Source organism: Equus asinus, chromosome 22 (assembly GCF_041296235.1).
Source record: "Equus asinus isolate D_3611 breed Donkey chromosome 22, EquAss-T2T_v2, whole genome shotgun sequence".
Lineage (NCBI taxonomy): Eukaryota > Metazoa > Chordata > Mammalia > Perissodactyla > Equidae > Equus > Equus asinus.
In genome coordinates, this window is record NC_091811.1 from 16,198,520 (window position 1) to 16,214,028 (window position 15,509).

At 53.6% G+C, this 15,509-nt stretch overlaps 1 protein-coding gene across 1 annotated transcript in view; it reads left to right on the forward strand.

The window, feature by feature from the left end:
* The first annotated feature begins 2,751 nt into the window (after nt 1-2,751).
* Nucleotides 2,752-15,509, forward strand: part of CCND2 (cyclin D2) — a 30,112-nt gene continuing 17,354 nt past the window's right edge. Inside the window, exons 1-3 of the mRNA XM_014841754.3 lie at nt 2,752-3,866; nt 5,640-5,855; nt 8,409-8,568. Of these exons, the coding sequence (XP_014697240.1) occupies nt 3,672-3,866; nt 5,640-5,855; nt 8,409-8,568 (571 nt within the window). The 5' untranslated portion in view covers nt 2,752-3,671. The remainder of the gene's footprint in view (nt 3,867-5,639; nt 5,856-8,408; nt 8,569-15,509) is intronic.

The following is a 15,509-nucleotide window of genomic DNA, read 5'->3' on the forward strand; positions in this document are numbered from 1 at the left end:
GGAGTCCGTGTGCCTAGCGTTGCAGGTTCCTGCAGAAATGTGCCTATGAACACCCAACACCGGGCTGCACCAGCACCTACAGGGTTTTGTACACTTTCCAACCGAAACTGCAAAACGCGAGGAGCAAGGGGTGGGGAGCCGGCAAGGAGGGAATGAAAGTCCCGGAAAACTTGCGTTCTCTCAAGTTTATCACTGATGCTACAAAGGACACAATATATATATTTTTTTCTTTGAGGGATGAAAAAGGGATATGGAAGAACCAACTTCTTTTTTTTTTTTCCCCGCCACAGTGACCAGTTTTGACTTCCAAGCCAGAGCCTAGGCACTTGGGCTTCTCTAAACCTAAGCCTACACTCAAAGAAAATGCGCACGTTTGCCCAGAAAGCAACGTGCCTTTTCCCGCGTGCTAGGCGGAGTGCTTCTGAACAGCAAAATTAAAGTTTTAACACACGGTCCGAGTGGCGACCAAAAGGGAAAACTCAGTTTCCAGTCCAAGCGTCCGGGAGACGTTCCTGCCAACCTCCGCACCCTGCCACGCCCCACCCCAGGGGCCGGAGACCGAAGCTCTCCCGGGAGACGGATTCGAGGCGAGGTTAAGGTTCGGAACAGCCCGTAATAGGAAGGGGAAGTGCATGGGGAACTTGAAGAGGCGAGCCTGCCACGCGGGAAGCGTCCGAACTCGCGGGTCTCGGAGAATGCAGCGGGCCGCGGGGAGAGGGGGCATCCGCCCGCGACCCTCGGCGCCCCTCCCCTTCGCAGCTGCCTCTCCCCCCTCCCCGCTCCTCGCCGGAATTTCTCTAGAAAGCCGGACGGGGGTCAGGGTAGGGGGGGGAAGGAAGGGGCGAGAGGGCCCTGGGCTTGAGGACACTTGAGGACTCGCCACCCAGGCTTTCTCCCCAGGGTGGGCGAGACCCCGAGGACGACCACCCGCCTCTCCCCCACCCGCCTTGAGGAGACCCAGGGCTCGGATGCTTTCCCCGCAGGGAGGTGGAGAAAAGACTGCGCTCGGCTAGTTATCAAGTGATGTCAAGAGGCTGGAAGCCCTCGCCGGCTTCTGTCCTTGCCTGTCGGGTTAGATTTATACTCTAAAATACCTCTCACCCTTACTGCCCCCTCCCCAGCAGCTTTCTTTGATCCGCTCCAAGGTACCTGACGTGAAGTTTCAGTAATTCCTTTATGGGGTCTTAAAATGTAAGTTAATGTATTTATCCAGAGTGACTCAAAAAGCTTAAGTCGGGAAGTCCAAGTTGACTAAAACCAATAGGCGATTGTTATGGACCGACTCTATTCCGAGGAACACTGTGCACGGCCGAGTGTCATCCGCTGCGCAGGACTGTTTCATTTTGAGTTTGCAACTTGGGTTTTTCAGTGAGCTTTTTTCCTTCCCGAAAGCTAATGGCTTCCACAGCAATTAGACATTTTCCTCGCCCGCCCCCTTCCCTCCCCTTTCTTTACCTACTGTAGATTGGATACTAATTCCTGCGGCTATTGATAAGGTCGGAGGCGCCCGGGCCTCTCCCCAGCCCTCGCCCGCCCCAGTGCCCGCGCTCCCTCCGCCCTCCCTTGGCTTCCTTTTGATGTAGCGGGGAAGGCGTCCTACTAAAAAAAAAAAAAAAAAAAAAAAAAAAAAAAGTAATCTGCCCGGTAACAATCAGCGCGCAGTAGCAGGAGCCCCAGAGCTATTGGCTATGCAAATAGAGGGAGGGGAGACGGCGCCCCAAACTCTTACTCACCCTTTTAAAGCGATATGCCCCCCCTTTCCCCCCCCCACCCACCCCTTCCGCCCCACCCTCGTTTAAAGGGGCTGGCCCCGGGGCCAGAGTTAATCGCTAGCGCCTCTGGTTTATTCACTCTCCGCCTTCTCTATTCCACCTCCCCCCTCCTTTCAGGGAACGGCGTGCACAGCTCACCCAGCCCCCCCCCCCGCCCCTTGCTCTGCACGCCCCGGTTCGGGCCCCCTTTCTCGGTGAAGGAGGCCACCCTCCTTCGGTCGCCCTCGGTGTGTCCAGAGAGCCCCGACCCACACCATGCTCGCTGCACGTGCCAGCTCGGCCAACACACTGGGGGCGCTGGGCTCACTCGCCTACCTCCCAAAGGGAAATAACACTGGAAGGCAGGGTAGGGGGTGGCGGGAGGAAGGAGGTGAGGAAACGCCACCATATCCCCTGTAAGAGCAGCCTTGACCCGAGGATGCATTTGAGCCATGTCAGAGCCGCCTGCGCAGGCAGCGTCTCCACCGCAATCCCACTCCAAGGGAGAAAGTCTGGGCTGGCGAGTGAGGCGTGAACCCAGAGGGGTCGGCGAGGATGCAGGCGAAGGACCAAGGGTGGAAGCCTTGGGCCTCCGAGGAAAGGAAGGGGTGGTGTTGCATGCGCAGGGGGAGACAGGGGGAGCCAAACCTAATCCCTCCCTCGCCCCCCTCCCCTCCCCTCCCCCCTCCCCCTCCCGGACTATTTCCTAGAAAGCTGTATCAGTGTGGCCACGCTCCGTGCTGACACCTCGGGCGGCTTGTCAGCAGATGCAGGGGCGAGGAAGCGGGTTTTTCCTGCGTGGCCTCTGGCCGCGGAGGAACCGCTGGGAGCCCAGCCCCCTGCCTGCAGCAGCCTGGCCGCGTCTCCCAATGGCGCCCGTAGCGCCCCCAAGAACAGGATGGCTTCTGCTCCAGGGTCACATTCTATCACGTCGGAGAAGCCGCCGCCTCCCTCCTAACACCCACCCCTTCCTCTTCTTCCTCTCCACATACATCTGCGGGGGGTGGGGGGGGGCGAACGGGGGGAACGCTGTGCTGGTCCCTTAAATCGGGCTTTGGAAAAAACTTGGAAAGGATGAGGAACATATGAATTTCAGGGACGTAACCTTTCTCTCTGGGGATGCGAAGTAGCTAATTTCTAAAAATCACCCTCCTTATTTTTCACTCAAGGAGTCTATTTCTAAATCGTCTGAGCCCACCCCGTCTTCAAGTAATCTACCCGTCATTCCTGGATCTTAAATACATGGGCAGGAGTGTTAGGGCCAGGTTTGAAGAAGCCGAAGTTGGAGGGTCGTAATTTGGCCTGATACACCTACAGAATGTGAGAAATTAGAAGGAATAAGTAAGAATCGGTGTTTTTTTGGTGGGTTCCCCTAGCCGGGGCCCCTGGCATGCGGGGCTGGATAGAGGGAGAGGGCCTCGGAGAGCTGAGGAGACGGGTGGGGGGAGGCGGGGGACCGCGTTTGAAGTTAGGTCGGGCCAGCTGCTGTTCTCCTTAATAACAAGAGGGGAAAGGAGGGAGGGAGGGAGAGATTGAAAGGAGGAGGGGAGGGACGAGAGGGGAGGGAAGGGGAGGAGGAACCAGAGAGGGGAGCGAGGCGAGAGGGAGGAGAGCTAACTGCCCAGCCAGTTTGCGTCACTGCCTCGCAGAGCAGAGAAGAGCGAGCTGGGGAGAGCGAGACCAGTTTGAAGGGGAGGGCAGGCAGAGTTAGCAGCCCCCGAGGCGCTCTCTCCCACTGCCCATCCCTTTCCTCTCTTCTCCTCCTGCTTCTCTCTCTGCTCTTAACTCTTCCCCGAAAACTCCCTATTTAGCCAAAGGAAGGAGGTAAGGGGAACACTCTCCCCTCCCCCCTCCAAAAAAATAAAACAAAACTTTTCCAGTCCGGAGAAAGCAGGGGAACGAGTGGGCACCGGGCTGGCCATGGAGCTGCTGTGCTGCGAGGTGGACCCGGTCCGCAGGGCTGTGCCGGACGCCAACCTGCTCTACGACGACCGCGTTTTGCAGAATTTGCTCACCATCGAGGAGCGCTACCTTCCCCAGTGCTCCTACTTCAAATGCGTGCAGAAGGACATCCAGCCCTATATGCGCAGGATGGTGGCCACCTGGATGCTGGAGGTAGGTCCGCAGACAGACGCTCTGTCTGTCCCCACCCGGATTCTCGCCCCCTCCCACGCAGGGACCCTAAAACTGGAAGAGGGCAGCCTCCGCGCCCGCCGCCCCGCTCCTCTGCGCGAGGTTATCCCGCGCCCTTTGGCGAGACGCGTGGCTTCATTTCTGATCCTTGCAGGATGCAAGATTAACTGGGGGAGGGGGCAAGGAGGGAGGAGGAAAATCTGGGAGAAACAAGGCTGTCCTGGGGCGGGGGTGGGGGAGCATCCCGCGCGCGTGTGCCTGCATGTGGCTGCCTCTTCTTCCCACCCCCATCCCGACCTGTCTTTTGCGAAGCCGCGGCTGCTTTCGGTGCAGTGAAGAAGGGACTAGAAGCGTGAAATCGGGACCCAAGAGTAAAAAAGCAAGCCCCCCAAAAGGCCAGAGCAGATTCGTCCTAGCCTCAGGTCCCCGCATGTGGTCGCGACTCCGCGTTGGCACTTAAGGGGGGAGGGGGAGGGAGGAGGGAGGAGGAGAGAAATGGGGAATTCAGGAGCCCCGGAAGTCATATTGAAGAAACGTGTGTTTTAGGGGAACCCAAAAGAACCACTTCTTTACCCTTGCTCCAAATCTTTGCCGAGCAAGCCGTGTGCCCACGTATGCACAGCTCTGGACCTGCCGTGGTTTCGCCATGTTGCTTTGCAAACTCGGTTGGAAAGACTGGAAAACGTCGCCCTCTCGCCCTCGCACCCCATTATCCTGGCCACCGCACTTCTAATAGTGCCCTCTCCCCCCACCCCCACCTCACAAAGGTTACTTACGGTTTGGCTTTCCAGTTTCCTCGGTGCGGCGATTTGGGTGGGGTAGGAAGGGGGGAGGAGGTGTGTGTAGGGGGGATATCGGGGCACCCCTAAAGGAGAGGTCAGCGTCCCCCGGCCTCTCTCCGGCGGCCCCCCGATCCTCGTCTTCCCCCAGCTCGTCACCACGTCCCCCAGTTTCTGCCCTTGTGGGCCGCCGCCGGACACTCCCGCCGCGGCGCTCACCCCTCCAAGTTCCCCCTCGGGATCCGAAGCCCCAGGGGTCCAGATACAGACCTTGCCGGCACCCGAAACCTCCGTTTCGGGAAGCCTGCATCCTCTTTGGGGTTTTCACGCCAAAAGGGCTTTTCTAGGGTATTTCCTCGATTTTTAATTATTTTTTGAAACCGTCTCCCCATGCTCAGACTCCAGCCGCCGAGGCTGCGGCGCCCTTCCTCCTCTGCGCCCTCCCCCTCTCTTCCCCACCTCTCCCCACCCACCCCCCCAATAGCGGCGCCTGGGCCGCAGGGACCCCTCGGGAGATTTTTTCCAATTGTCGGGAATGATAGAGCAGGGTCTGGGGATCCGGATGGGACCAAGAAGGGGACCCCCGGAGCTTCCAGAATATTTTTATTGATTTTTTGAAAAGATGACGAAATCCAAAAAAGAGAGTGAGTGAGTGAGACTGAGCGGAGAAGTGAGGAGCCAAAGGCAGCGTCGCGCTGGGCGGCCGCCGCGCGGTTCTTTGACTCCTGGTTTCGGGTCCTGAAGCCGCCTCTCTCTTCATTCAGGCTCCCGGGGAAGACCCGAGCACGGATGGGCTGTTTAGAGTCACCCCAATTTCCTCGTCTTTATTCTTATCACATAGTCTACTCCCCTCCCCCCCCAAAATTAAATATTTTTTGTTGTTTCCATAGATTATGCTTTTTCTCTCTTTTTTTTCTCTTTTCCTTATACTATTCTCTCCCTCCCCCTCCCCCGCCCCCCCACTCTCCCATTGTAGGTCTGTGAGGAGCAGAAGTGTGAAGAGGAAGTCTTCCCTTTGGCCATGAATTACCTGGACCGCTTCTTGGCAGGGGTCCCGACTCCTAAGACCCATCTGCAGCTTCTGGGTGCTGTCTGCATGTTCCTAGCCTCCAAGCTCAAGGAGACCATTCCCCTGACGGCAGAAAAGTTGTGCATTTACACCGACAACTCCATCAAGCCTCAGGAGCTGCTGGTAATGACTGTCTCCTTTCTCCCTCCATTCCTGCTCTTCCCTCCCTCCTGGCCTAATGTGCTCTTACCCACTGCTCCCAAAACAGATTCTCAGGATGCAAAATTACCCCACACTGGAATTTTCACACTTAGGGGACATATCTCATTTAACATTAGACTGTGTGTGTCCCTACTGTGTGCTAGCCGCTGTGCCAAGCACTGAGGCTACATCCGGGACTAAGATCCCCACGGAGATTTGTGGTGTTGGGATTCATTTGCAGTTGTGTGCGTGCGTGTGCACGTGTGCCCGCGTGTGTGCGTGTGTGTAAGGGAGGCTTGGAACATAATGACAATATTTTAATTAAATTCCAATTTTTCAATCACTGAATTCTGAGAAAACAGTCTGACTTCTCACATGGTAAGAAGGTCATGGTGTGTCTCCTAAGTACCTGAGTTCAAAGGTGGCGTCTTCCGTATCTAGAACATCTCAAAAGAACCTGCACATAGTAGTTGTTCACTAAATATCAGCTCCTAGACTTCTGAGCAGAGTCAAAGTTTGGCCTTTTTTGGAGGGATCTGAGGCCTAGGTTCCTAGCTCCAGTGGGGCTGTGACCGCTATACAACCACGGGGGTCCTGTCTTGACTCTGGTTTTCTGCCAACAAACCTTTCCCCCATCCCATCTAACTTTTTTTCCCTGCAGCTTCACACTTAAGATGTCCATGTTGCAACAGCCCTGGAATGGTAGAGCGGCTCCGAGGCCCACCTTCAGTGGTCTGCACACCTTTCTCTGCACTGTTTGAAAAAGGGGCCCCCCTCTTCCCGCCCCCCCCCCCCACCCGCCCCCTGCTTACTGGCAAGGCCTGCACAAGTCCACAGGGCTGAGCCTGGCTGCTAGAACTGAGCCCTTTGTGAGAGAGGCCTTCCTTTCTGGGGCTGTGCTGCCATCTAGTGGCAGACATGTGCAAGGATAGAATTGCCCAGAATGTAGAGAGGGGCATGAATGACTTCACCTTTGAAACGCTGCCAGATTTCAGCTGCTTCTGGTTTGGTCTGAGAGGCCCCGAAAGGTGCTTTCTTCTGGGAGATCTGCTTCCTTTAATAATGGGACAAGCGGAGTGGTTTATGCTCACATGCCCCCGTGAGGGAGGGCTGGAATTCTAAGCCATCTTTGAAGACCCTGGTTGTTCGGAGTCTGTCGGGTTTTTTACTCACCCTCTGTGAAAAGGCAAAACAGACTTTAAAGCTTGTGAAGAAAAAATCATTAGCATTGGGACTAGTTCATTTTTCTTTTGGTTCATTTACTTCAAGGTGATGGTGGACTGAGGTGTACTTCAGAACACCCCAGTTTCTCTGGGACCCCCCCAAGCTCATTTCTATTGCTCCAAATAAACGTGCCTTTTTCCATTACCTGTCTCTATCCCAGAGGGTGGGGTCTGGAGGAGTCATCCTATTTTACAGACGAGAAAGCTGAGGCCCTGGGAGGGGAGGGACCACCCCAGACCACACAGCTGGTTCGTGCTGCAGGAGGAGGCTGGGACTCTGGTTGCTGGCTCAGCAAACGAAAGAGAGTCAGGCATCTTGGGGTGCATGGGAGAGCGGGGTACATTGACAGGCGGGTCTCTGCCTCTCGTTCTTTTGATGATGGTTGATCGATAGACCTATTTCCCCTCTGATTGCACACATTTTTAAGGTTTTCTTTTTGGCTTGTTTTCCTGTGAACACAACTCCCCAAAAATATCTCCATGAGGGAGAGAAACAGGTTTTTCACTAGGTGGGCTGTGGGGAGAGGCCCCCAGAGGACAGCGTTGTATTGTCGCAGCATTTGGACTGAGGGATTTCATGACCTGGGACAAGCACCTTCACCTTGCCCTGAATCACCTCCAGCTGCAAAGTGAGGTTACTAATGATGATCTCGATCCTTCAATCGTGATGACGGGCCTGTGCAACATCTAGGTGGAAGGGTGCTCTCTGGCTGAGTATCGTTTCCCCACGATTACTGCATTATATGTCGAGGGGGACGTTTTAACAGTAGAGAGGAAAATGGCACTTTTTGGCACCAACTACAAGCAAGCTAATTGGTTGCCAAGGATTTGGGCCAAGGAACCTTATTTTGAGCTTCATCTGTGTGCATCATTTCTCCATGAGGATTAAAAAACCTATTAATCCAGTGATAGGGACATAGACAATAAATTACTACCAAAGGGCCATAATGACCTTGGCAGTTTCTTATTGTGGGTTTAACCTTCTGGATGGGCGGGCAAAAAGCATTGCATGGAAGTCAGGGTTGGGTGGGGGTGGGAGAGCTGGAGAGGAAAAGAAATAGAAGAAAGCAGAATCTTGGCAATTGCCACCTGGGCACTCATTTTTTTCCATGGAGCCTGACATTTGAAGCATAAGAAGAGCTGTCAACAGCAACTTCAAAGCTTTAGGGGCACTTTGACAAATGGGTCCACCTTACGATCTAGCAGCGTCCTAATGAGCATCGTTAAAACTGGTCTGTATCCCAACCCCCAGGCCCTGACACCAGGGCAGCCGTCGGGTTTTATACTGTTCTCTTCGTCCCTTCCTTACCAGGAGTGGGAGCTGGTGGTGCTGGGGAAGTTGAAGTGGAACCTGGCAGCCGTCACCCCTCACGACTTCATCGAGCACATCCTCCGCAAGCTGCCCCAGCCGAATGACAAGTTGCCTTTGATCCGCAAGCACGCACAGACCTTCATTGCTCTGTGTGCCACTGGTAGGAGCCGCCTGGAGCTGGGGGAGGCTGGAGCGCCCTTTGGGGAGTGTTCAAGGGGAGGCTGAGCGGGGTGCTAACTTCCTTGGGTTTGAGGGTTTAGGGAAGGGGGTGGTCCCACTAATGTAGAGTCCAAGGTTTCATTCTTGGGCTGTTTTCTCTTTACTTTATCTGGGCTGGTATATCCTCTTTCTCTGCTGAACTCATAAATGGTTTACGAGGACAGGTGTGGTAAGGGAAAAAAAATTGTACCTGTTAAAATATTCTTTATGATGTCTAAAGTACTCTTTGAAAATTATATATACTGCTCTCTGGTTGTGTTTGAATCTTTAATCTTTTGAGGAAAAGGATGGCTTGGAGATAAGCCCAAGAGGAAATTTGGGGGGGGGGGGTGGGAGCAAATATAGGTTAAAGGCACACCGTCGAGATAAATGTGCTGCCTGCCCTGATAAGTGGTAAGGGAGGCCGAAGGAATTCTTTTTACTGTGGGGCATTTATAGCCTTCTAGCTGTTCCTTCCGCAGGCCGGGGGAGTGAACCTGGCTGGCTGGCAGCAAGGACTAGCTTTCTAAGCCCTGGGTTCTGACGCCTTCCCTTCACATGGGGAGTTTAGACTTGGGTTGTAGCCTTTAACGTACATAGCAGTCTCAAGTGGCTTTTTCATGTTAAGAGCTTTCCACCCGTCATGTTGATCCCACAATTGATACATAGTTTTTATTGGCCCGGATTGCTTTGCATTTTCCTAATAAACTAAAGACAGTGGTTGATGCTGTCTCGTTAAATTGAACTTGGACAGTTTCTACCGTTGTTTTCTTGGTAGTGGCTGTGGTAGAGACCCTGGAACCTTAATCGTTTAGGGGAGAGAGGTCAGGAGTTCGTATTTTCACAATCAGAATTAAGTAACGAACCCACCCTCTGGGCAGACCTTTTGCCCCCCGGGGGGCGTGGGGAGGAGTTCAGCTCAAGTTTGCCAGGAGTGCTTGAGTTGCGTAGGTGGGCTCAGGGGTTAACTGTTTTCAGTACCTTGTTACATGTTATTCAGGAGTATGTACAGATGATCATATAATATGCAATACTGTATATGCTCTGTGTTCACAGTCAAAAGGTCAGGCTTTCCTCCTTATCACTGGGTGACCTTGGACAGGCTGCTTAACCTCTCTGAACCTCAGCTGCTTTATCTGCAAAACATGCCTGTTGATACATGATCCTACAGCCTTTTGAGGGTGATTGGCAAATGAAAATTAGAAAGAGTTGATGTGCCAGGAAGTACTTTGTAGACTAAGGACTGTGCAGGACGACGTGCCTGGGTACTGACTGTGAAAATGCTGCCATTTCCGATGTTAACTGTTCCAACTAAGATGGATATGATGACCTTTCCAGCTGCCCTCATCCGATTCCGGCAGGACCTCTCACTTTGCCTTCGCTGGCTCGAATGTCGGATTCCAAGCCACCTACGGTTGATTCCAGGGCACAGGTTTCCTCTCGCTGTTTTCTTTAGTCCCGCCCTTCCAGATCCAGCCAGGACTTCACGGCTTGCGTCTGTGCCCTATGCCCCTTTGTGGGAGAGTTAGCTGCCTGTCCTGCAGCCCTGGGACCATTCTTCAGAGCCTGCATAGATCCTTGCTTGCTGCCTTTTAGACAGTAGCCATTCTTCTGCTTCCTCCCTTCTTCTGCTGTCTGGCCTGGGCCTTAGAGGTCAGTCCCTCATTGACTCGTCATTTTATCTCCCAGGCCCGGCTGTCCCTTTCCTCCCTGTTGTCATGATTCACTCTGGGGGAGGGGTCAACCAGTCTTTTTTCTCTGGCCCTAGGACAGCTGACCCCCTGACCTGCAGCTCCGCCATTGCCCAGCTGTTGATGGCCAGAGTTCTGCTTCGACCTTGTCTCTTGACTGACAGATCTTTTGGGGTCTGTCTGCCCGTTCCTCCTCTCTGATCTCTGAGCGGGGTAGAGATGGTGGGTGAACATACCCAGGCACAGGCAGGTCCCCAGATTCAGTATAGGTCCATTTTCTAAAATTGAGAATCCCATCCCCCACTCCTGGCCTCCTTGCCTAGATCCTTGGGGTGGCAGCCAACTTTGGGGCCAGAATAGGGAGCCTGGGATTCGAGGACTGACGACAGAGGTCTGAGGGGAGGCAGAGGAAGTCGCGGATACTGCCTTTGGGAGCCTTGAACTAGCTTTGGGCAGGGGGTGGAGAAAGATGGGAGGAAGAGCATCTCCAACCAAAGGAAAACCACGCACCAAGTGCTGAGCTCAGCCGGGGACCAGTCAGAGCAGAGCAAGGCTCTCAGAGGCTTCCTCGGTCTAGAAAGGACGGGCCTGTCTTGCAAGGCATTTCTTTCCTGATCTGCCCTTGAGTTTGGGTGGGTGACTGAGTCGCATAGCATCCCCACTGTGTGGCGGTTATGGCAGTCAGCCTGACAGCGTGAAGGCCAAGGGCTGTTTTTCTTGGAGGAAATGCCTTCCAGTTAGATGAGATTCCACACTCTGGGGCCAGAGTGTGACGCATGGGTGAGGGCTGTCTGGCAGGTAGCAGGGGCAAGGTAACTGGAGGACCAGAGGTAGGTGATCCGGAGACACTCCAGCCTGTTCCTTAAAGCCTCATGCCTCTCTCCTTTCCCCCCAATTCTGGATATTCTGTCCTGGAGCTGAAGAAGCACCTGCAGCTGGGGTCTTGGAGGCCCACGGTGGGTCCAGAGGAGATAGTAGCCAGCCCTCAGGCTGTGTGGCTAGTTTATGGGGAAAGCTGGTTGTGAAAGAGCTGGCAGTCGTTCTGCGTCTGCATGGAGAGCGTATGTGTGTGTGAAAGGGGAAGAGAGTGCAGGAGAGCACAGAGGGGCTGCAGGAAGGGGAGTGGAGCGTCAGTCTTCCCGTAAGGGGCCCGAGGGTGAGATGGTGTTGAGACGCAGAGGTGCCCTCCTTCCCTTCCCGGCTCAGTCCAAAATGGCTTCTGGGAGCGAGACTGCCTCCATCTGCCTGGCGTCCTTCTCCGGGCCGGTCCTGGTCACTGGAGGCCTTTGGGTGAGGGCGAGACCTTTATAACTGCCAGCTCCTGGTACACCCTTTCCTAGAGGTTTTGATGCCCAGGAAGCAGAACTGAGTCTTAGCGTCCCCTGGTTGTAGCCCTGATGGTGGAGCCTCCAGGTCTCTGATGAGGGAAGAAGACCATTGGAGATGACTCAGGATCGCGCTCTGGCCTTGGGAGATTCTTGACGCATGATATCATGCTCAACAGATGATTCCAGTTAGTCTAGAAGAGCCGGTGGCATTGAGTTTGAACTCGGTGCGGGGGTGGGGGAGGAGGTGCTCATCCTCCCTACCCAGGGCACCCCACATCTCCCTCTGTTTGCCCAGGAGCCCCACCTCAAGATGCCATGCTTAGCTCTTGTGCCACGCGCATGAGGACCAGGCTCACCACCCCGGGGCCTGGGTCCCAGTGCTGATGACAACCCACGTGCTCTCTGAGTCCTCCTGGCTTTGCCTTAAGATGTTTCCTGACTTTTCATCCCCAGGCTATAGCAAGACGGTGGTTGCCCAGCGAGGGTGGATGACTTGGTCCTTGATCCAGAAAGGGAGGTTGGCCTTGGTGGTTGTCAGGAAGGAAGAATTGAAACTGCCTTTCCGTCTGTGAGCCCCTGAGCTGCCTCAACAGCTGAGAGGTCATGGGGCTGAGGGGAAGTGGTATGTTGAACCGGGAGTCTCAGTTCTTCTGTGAGTGCGCCCCGTGGGGACAGGCAGTGAGAGGAGGGCTGTCTCACTTCCTGTCTAGCTATAGATGAATGAGGAGCAGGCTGTTTCCATTCTCCAGCCGTCTCCCTCCCCTCCCCTTCCCCCTCGGCCTTTGGAGTGAAGTTGGCATCAGCTTGTTGTGGCAGTCCTGCCCCACAAGGACAGGGCGTGCTGGACCTATTCTGGGGGTGGCAGATGACATGTGTGCTGCTCACGTCATTTGCTGGCCAATGAGCGCCCAGGGTTCTGGCCTTTTAAACTTCCACCTGACTGCAGGTTGGTGGGAGGAGAGGGGAAATGCCTGGCTGGGGCTTCCCTGGGTCTCTTCAGCCTCAGAACAAGTGCCTCTCGCCCCCTAGTGGTGAGCAGAAGCACAGCAGCTGCTCTTGCACTCAAGGCCCGGCCGCTGCAGCCAAAACAAGCAGGGCTGAGCTGCCTGCCCCACCCGGTAATCCATGGTTTTTCAACCCATTTAGATCAGAACTCTTTCTTCAGAGAACTCTTACCAAGGTGCCAAGTTGGGAGCACTTCTCACTGCCCTTTCCCAAATTAAGGGGTCCAGCGGGGCCCCGAGGAGCTCCTCTGGCATCCTGGGAGGTTAGCAGCTTGTACATGCTGGGGGCCATGGCTGGGGCTGGGACCGGGACCGTCTCTGACTCCTGAGCCAGGGCTCTTTCTTGCACTTCTGATTGGAAAGGCGACCTTGTCTTCCTTGGTGGGGTGTGGGAGGTGACCTGGAGGAGCTAGTCACCTTCTGGTAAGTTATACAGAACATTGGATCCAGAGTCCAAAAGCCTCGATCTTAACTCCAGGCCCAGCATTAGACACTAGACAAGTTACTTAACCTCTCAAGAGTTCATTGATTCACCTGTCAAAGAAAGGGTTTTGAAATAGATGAATTTGAAGTTGTTTGGATTAATACCTTGCCATCACTACCCCATGGATGGGCCCACAGCATTTGAGCTGCCCGTGCTTGTCTGCAGAGCTGGGATCACCGTAGCATCTGCCCCTTGTCTCCACATCCTCACCAGGAGGAGGAGGAGGCCATAGAGAGGCTTCCAGCATGTGGGCGTTGTCCTTGCCTTTGGGTGAGAGACAGCTGATGACTGTGGGGTGTGCTGGGAAGACGGGTGCCAACTTCTGTCTTTCCTTCATTGCATGTTTGTGAGCTCTTTCATTCTCCTGTGGCCCCTGGCTTCTCCTGCTCCTGACAAACCAGCAGAAGGCTTTGGGGACTTGATGAGGTCGTTTCTGGGACACCTACATGACTGATAGTGCAGAATTCTCCAGGCATCAGAGCCCTCATTCTTCCTGGCCTTGGTGTGCTTGGCCTGCTCTCAGCATCTGCCTGCAGTCTGCGGATGCTGGGCACCTTTCTCCTCGCCCCTGCAGATGCTGAACAGAATCTCCCACAGTCAGAATTGCCCATCCCCATCCCACAGGAAGTTCCAGTGGTGAGAACGGGTGGTGATGACGATGACGGTGGTGGCGGCAGCTGACATTTATTGCTTAGCATGAGCCAGGCACTGTACTTTTACATGGATTATTTTAGTCATCCTCACAACAACCCTATGAGGTGGGTATCATTATCCTTATTTGCAGGTGAGAAAATGGAAGCTCAGAGAGCTCAGGTAACTTGCCCATCTTCACACAGCTGGTAGAGGGACATCAGCCTGTGTCCTCCACATTCTGATTCTTGGAGCTTCTTAACTCTGCTGTCTAAATCCTTCCTGTCTCCTTGGAGAGTCCTCCTCGGTCTCCAATGCTCCTGTCCACTTGAGCACCTCCTTTCTTTGAGAGGTTTCTTTGGAAGTTATCCATGTCGTATGTACCTAGCCATTTAGAATGCACTGTGCTGTATTACTGTGTTTGTGTATCTTGGGGGGAGTCATCCATGCTGCCCAGAACAGGGAGGAACATGTTGTGAGAACTGGGTCAGAACAGGTCACTGGTCAGTTAACTGCCTGTCACTTTGCTGCAGGAGAAGGAGGGGGTCTCAGGAAGTCACAAATGTCTCATCCTTCCAGGTGGGCAACTGAGGGTGGAGATAGATCCCCACCCTAGGGTGTGCCTTCTGCACCAAGATATGGCTTGTTGGCCTTTTTGACCAAGAGATGTAGAGATTTAAGAGGTTTTTACTTGCTAAAATAAAATATTACAAGAAAATTTTACAAACGTTCATATTTCCTCCCCAACGGTAGGAAATTTTACAAACATTTCCTTTGTATCCTCTCAGTTCATCCGTACTCATGTGTGTTTGTATTCATATATTTCTGGAAGATCATAACCTTGATCATAGCACATGTGCATGAAGTTTTGATTCTTCTGCCGCCTCCTCTCAAGTGGATATCGTGAGTGTTTCTCAGTATGGTTACACAGCCAAAGTTTAAGGTTTCCAGGAATGGCTGAATGGGTTGGGTGGAAATTTCCACGGGTGACTGTAGAAGTTGACTAAATAGAACTAGTACAAGGACACGACCCTTCAGATGTTTCGTTCTGGTGTTTTTGTCTCTGCTGTTTCCCCTACCCACAGAGAGGGGGTGTCCCTGCGAGTGGGCCTGGGGCAGCCCCTGATGCCATGCAGAACTAGCACTGCTCTGGGGGGGTAGATGCCTTGTGACTTTGCTGGCGGGGGGAAGCCGTGCTGTGTTCTGTTGTCTCGTTCTTGTTCTTTTCCTTGGGATTCATTCTTAATCCAGATCCTTGAGTAAAAGCAAATTAGACCTGGAAGGCATCTGGGAGATTAGCTACTCTGCTGTCTTCTGACTTTTTGACTTCAACCATGAAGGAAGAAATACATTTTATAACACAGACTCACGATACACGTCAAACTGATACAAAAGTTTCTCGAAACAGTATTCACCCTTACTACATGCATTACTTACTGATACTTTCTATCCTATTCTGTTCAGTTAAACAACAAACATGGTGGTCATGACCCACAAATGAACTTCATGACCCATTAATGAGTTGCAGCTGGAAGTTTGAAAAACACTGATCTAACTTGACCCCTTATTAGATAAATGGGATTCTGGGGCTCGGAGGGAGGAAGTGACTTGCCCACGGTCCCACAGTGTGGACCCGGCTTTAGTGCTAATGTTGTCTCCTGTCTGACTAACCCAGAGGTGCTGGGCAGTTGCTCAGGGAGCTAGAGAAGACACTGGTTTGCTGCTGTATGGGCGGCAGAGGAATGGCACAGTGGCTGGCCCAGCTT